The 5,378-nt window shown below is 46.2% G+C and overlaps 1 protein-coding gene across 1 annotated transcript; it reads left to right on the top strand.

Annotated features, from left to right (window-relative positions):
- Positions 1-2,622: 2,622 nt before the first annotated feature.
- Positions 2,623-4,083, top strand: LOC131686845 (uncharacterized). Its single transcript, XM_058970839.1, has 2 exons — positions 2,623-2,920; positions 3,467-4,083. Exons 1-2 carry the CDS (start codon positions 2,623-2,625, stop codon positions 4,081-4,083), a joined length of 915 nt encoding a protein of 304 aa, XP_058826822.1.
- The last annotated feature ends 1,295 nt before the right edge of the window (positions 4,084-5,378 follow it).

Raw genomic sequence — 5,378 nt, 5'->3', positions numbered from 1 at the left:
CAAAGTACAAATATATTTAAAATGACCGTTAAAGCAGGCGAAGCTCTGTTTTTGAGTGTTCTGTCTGTTAATCTGTGGTTTAAGTCCGACTGAGCGGTAGCAAAGTCGGACAGCACGCGCATCCCTCATCATTTTGGTGTCATACCCCTCGAGAAATCACCGATGTCGTGCGCGCCGCTAGTGAGCGAAGAGAAAACAACAAGTGTTTTATCATTCCATCATTGTAACTTGAAGTACTAACACGCATTAAATCAATTCGGTTTTTCGTTTCACAAACGTCAGTGTTTTTCTATTTGTGTCCAAACTGTACCACGCGAATACGATTTGTACGTCGTATGTTTTCCTCCCTCCCATAGGTTATGGGCCCAGGGAACGTTTCGGATCGTTAAAAAAAAACTAGTGAAAAAGTGGTTCGGTTGCCGTCGCGAGTGTTTTTCTTCATTTTTTGCTCACGAGGTGTACGGCTTTGGACAAAATGGCGGACGCTGGAAAATTTTCATTTACCAAATTGAACAATCAAAACTTCCAAAGTTGGAAGTTTAGAATCGAGATGCTATTTACAAGGGAAGAGCTTTGGTATGTGATAGAAGACGAAAAACCAGAACCGGTTACAGTGCAGTGGATGAAAGACGATCGGAAGGCACGTGCTACAATCGGACTTTGCATCGAAGAGAATCAGTTTAGCCTAGTGAAGAATGCAGATACTGCAAAGGCTTACTGGTGCAAATGACGTGAATATCACGAGAAAACGACTAACATCGCGTGTGTCGCTTCTAAAGAAAATGTGTAACTTAAACCTGAGTGAAGGTGGTGATTTGGAGAAACGCCTCCAGCAGGTGGTAGAGTTGTTCGACAGGCTTACTACTGCTGGACAAGAGCTACAAGATTCGCTTCGGATTGCGATGATCCTTCGGAGCTTGCCGGATTCATACGGTGGACTGGTGACGGCCTTGGAGAGTCGTCCAGATGCGGATTTAATCATGGAATTGGTGAAATTCAAGCTACTTGATGAATTCGAGCTAAGAAAAGAACGATCTAATGGTACAAGAAGCGATGCAAAAGCAATGAAAAGTGCGGTGAATCAAGGTGCGTTCATGTCCAAAAGGTTGTGCTATAACTGTGGCAAGCCGGGTCACCTTCAGCGAAATTGTCGTTTACTATCGCAGCCCATTAAAAGTAACAAAGAAAAGAAGCCTGAAGTAAAGCAGACAGAATGCGGTGGTGTGTTTTTTGGCTGGCTCAGACCAGCGCGAGTCATGGTTCATAGACAGTGGTGCCAGTTGTCATATGACCAGTGACAAAAGTTTTTTCATCGTTCACGAAGAAAATCGGTCCGAATGTTGTGTTGGCCGATGGAAAGGTCGCTGAGACGACCGGCTCCGGAGATGGACAAGTGTGTAGTGTGAATGGAAATGGTAACGTAGTCGACGTGAAATTAAAAGACGTGCTGTATGTTCCATCGTTGACGAGCCGATTGATTTCGGTGGACAAATTAACATCCAGGGGATACACAGCCGTCTTTAAGGCCGATGGATGCGAAATTCGGGACGTAACTGAAGAGGTGTCGTTAATAGGTGAGCGTTCTGGCTGCCTGTACAAACTGCAGATAGCAGAAGCATCTAAAAAGGTTGAAGGTAAGACGCATAATCACAATTGTCAGCACCAACGGCACCGACGTTTTGGTCATCGGGATCCAAGTGTAATTACGAGAATTTCGAATGAAAAATTGGCTGTTGGGATGAATGTTACGGACTGTTGCATTCGTGAAATTTGCGAGCCGTGTCTTAAGGAGAAGTTGGCGCGAAACCCAATCCCAAAGGCGGCGGAGAGAAAATCGTTGCAGGTTTTAGATTTAATTCACACTGATCTCTGCGGACCTATGCGAACAACGACGCCTGGTGGAAAGAGATACCTTATGACTATGATAGACGACTACAGCCGCTTCACTGTCGTATACTTGTTGGAAAAGAAGTCCGATGTAACAGAACGGATCAAGGAATATGTTCATTTTGTAGAAAATTTGCTTGATCGAAAGCCGCGAATAATTCGATCCGATAGAGGAGGAGAATATGCCAACGAGGAATTGCGAACATTTTTCTCCAATCAGGGTATAAAAGCACAATATACCACAGCGTACACTCCGCAACAAAACGGTGTAGCCGAAAGGAAAAATAGGTCACTTCAATAAATGGCAACGACGATGCTTATAGACGCTAGTTTGGACAAGCGGTACTAAGGCGAGGCGGTGTTAACCCTATTTGCAAAATAGGCTTCCATCGCGGTCCGTTAGTACAACCCCGTACGAGAAGTGGTATGGACGTAAGCCAGAGCTAGGGCATTTGAAGGTGTACGCCTACGTTCATATTCCAGGCGTCAATAGAGGGAAATTTGACAGCAAAGCTACGAAATTGACGTTTATCGGATACTCAGAAGATCGCAAGGCCTACCGTTTTGTGGACACAGAAACGGATCAGTCGTGATGCCAGATTTCTGGAGATAAGAAACGGATCGTCTCAGGAGCAGAGGAAGTCAGAAACATTGTCTCAAGAGAAGTTATGTAATAACTCTATGGGCAGTGAGATCACGAGGCCCTTTCAATCGAGCCCGGTGTATCAACCAACTATGAATCTGGTCCCCGAGGATGCTGATGCAAGAAGCGATGTAAGCGAACAAGATTTTTTTGACTCGATCAATGTTGATATTATTGATGATCCCCTCACGATAAAAGAGGATGAAGGAAACGATCAGCAAGAAGAACACGGATGTATCCGGCGTTCCAGTCGTCCCAATCGCGGTGAACTTCCTGTCAAATTTTCCGAATATGTAGTTGGTGTGGCCACGCACTCCATAGAGGAACCTTCGACCTACAAGCAAGCAATATCCAGCGGTGATCGAGATTCATGGAAGGTTGCTATGGACAGTGAGTTCCAGTCGCATAAGTAGAACGGAACCTGGGAGTTGGTGAAGCTTCCTGAGGGCAAACGTGTCGTCGGCAGTAAATGGGTATTCAAAGTGAAACGGAACGAAGCAGATGAGGTTATCCGTCACAAGGCGCGAATTGTGGCACAAGGGTACACGCAGCTCTATGGTGGAGATTATGATGAGGTATTCGCTCCTGTGACTAAATATGCTACTCTTCGAATATTATTGACGTTGGCTGGAAGGAAGAACCTACTACTGCAACATTTAGATGTATGTACCGCGTATCTCTATGGGGATATCGACGAGGAAATCTTCATGCGCCAGCCTCCCGGATATGTGGTCCAGGGAAAGGAGGACCTTGTGGGTCGCCTTAGGAGGAGTATATACGGGCTAAAACAATCAGCCCGGTGCTGGAACCGGAAGCTCTCGGATGTGCTATCGAAACTGGGTTTCACAGCAAGCTCTGCTGATCCCTGTTTATTTGTGGCGGATAGAAATGGTACGACGGTGTACATTATCGTCTACGTCGATTATTTCCTTGTAGGGAGTGAAAGCAAGGCAGCAATTTCTCGAGTCTTCGAGCAGCTGAAAGAGCACTTCGAGGTCGTATATCTAGGCGATGTTAAGTTCTTCTTAGGTCTGGATGTTCAGAAGGAAAACGGTGTATACAGCATTGGACTAACGAATTACATCGACAAGTTAGTGGCCAGAACGGGGCTCATTGAGGCAAAAGTGGCCAAAACGCCAATGGATCAGGGATACTTGAAGGACGAGGTTGAAAGCAAGCTACTAGATGACAGTTCTAAATATCGGTCGATTGTGGGAGCGCTACTGTACGCAGCGGTTTGCGCTCGCCCTGATATCATAGCGTGTGCTGCCCTACTTGGAAAGAAGTTCAGCGCTCCATCGGAAAATGATTGGACTGCTGCAAAACGCGCAGTCAGATACCTGAAAGGCACCAGAGATTGGAGATTGCAACTTGGCGAGGATCACAACGGAGAGTTAGTCGCGTTTTCCGATTCAGATTGGGCAGGTGATGTTGGAACATGCAAATCTACAACTGGTTTTGTGATTTACTATGCAGGAGCAGCTGTGTCCTGGGCAAACCGTCGCTTTAGCCGAGACCTGTCAAGAAATAATTTGGTTGCTGCGACTACTTAAGGTCTTGGTGAAGATCAGAAGAGTGCGACGATAGTGAACGAGGACAATCAAGCATGTTTGTCGTTTGCTCAATCGGAGAAAATCAGCAAAAGATCAAAGCATATCGAGACAAAACATCATTTCGTGCGAGATTTGTGTGAGCGTGGTGATATAGCATTGCGATACTGTCCTACAGACCAAATGAATGCGGACATTCTCACGAAGCCATTAGGAGCGGTAAAGCACAACCAGTTCGCGAGACAGCTGGGGCTGATCGGTTAGAAGCTGAGGGCTAATCATTGAGAAGGAGTGATGAAAAAGCAACCTCTATCCCTCATCATTTTGGTGTCATACCCCTCGCGAAATCACCGATGTCGTGCGCGCCGCTAGTGAGCGAAGAGAAAACAACAAGTGTTTTATCATTCCATCATTGTAACTTAAAGTACTAACACGCATTAAATCAATTCGGTTTTTCGTTTCACAAACGTCAGTGTTTTTCTATTTGTGTCCAAACTGTACCACGCGAATACGATTTGTACGTCGTATGTTTTCCTCCCTCCCACAGTAACTAGGTGAAAAGGCAGAAGTAAAAGCTATAAACCCGGAGATGGTGATTGTGTGCAAGAACCTTGATGAAATCACGACGGATGACGAGCTGAGAGGTGCACTTAGGCAGCAGTGTACTCTGGGCGAGGTGCACATGACGGTCCGGTTAAAGAAGGGATGCGAAGGAACTCAGATGATTCGTTTACCGGTAACCACTGCTGATAAGGCGCTGCAGTTAGGCAAAGTTACGGTTACGGAGACTGCACGCAGAGACCGAAGTGCATGCTTTACACTCGAGCGGACGAGAGGCTTTAAATGCCCTGCCTGCAAGAGGGACACTGCAGGCCAACGGTAATGGAGATAACCCAGATAAATCTGAATCACTGCGACAACGGAAGGCAACTGTTGTGACTGTCTACGACAGAAACTATGTGTGACGTCGCTTTGATTGCAGAGCCGTACCAAGTCCTCCCTGATAACGGTAACTGGGTGGCGACGAGGACTTCATGATCGTCAAAATTAACAACGTCTTCGTGTGCAGTTGTTACTCTTCTCCAAGGTGGATGGTGGAGCAGTTTAGCCTAATGCTGGAGTAGTCAACCGAACAGTTAAACGGTCGAAAGCCTGCAACGTCTGGGCTGCGGAGTGAGACTCTACTGTCCAACACAAGAGAATATATCATGCAGGAAGCTCTAGGAAAGTTGGAGGTACGATGGATTGATTCCGATAGCATTCTGCAGTCCTTCATTGACGGTGAACATGGATTGAAG

The sequence above is a fragment of the Topomyia yanbarensis genome, chromosome 3 (genome assembly GCF_030247195.1).
Source record: "Topomyia yanbarensis strain Yona2022 chromosome 3, ASM3024719v1, whole genome shotgun sequence".
In the NCBI taxonomy this organism is placed as follows: Eukaryota; Metazoa; Arthropoda; class Insecta; order Diptera; family Culicidae; genus Topomyia; species Topomyia yanbarensis.
Note: the sequence above shows the minus strand (reverse complement) of the source record. Positions and strands in the feature narration are given on the sequence as shown.

Coding starts and splice junctions, on each gene's coding strand:
- LOC131686845 (XM_058970839.1), top strand. CDS start 2,623: ATGAATCTGGTCCCCGAGGATGCTGATGCAAGAAGCGATGTAAGCGAA. Junction 2,921..3,466: donor ATGGAAGGTTGCTATGGACA/GTGAGTTCCAGT, acceptor ATTTCCTTGTAG/GGAGTGAAAGCAAGGCAGCA.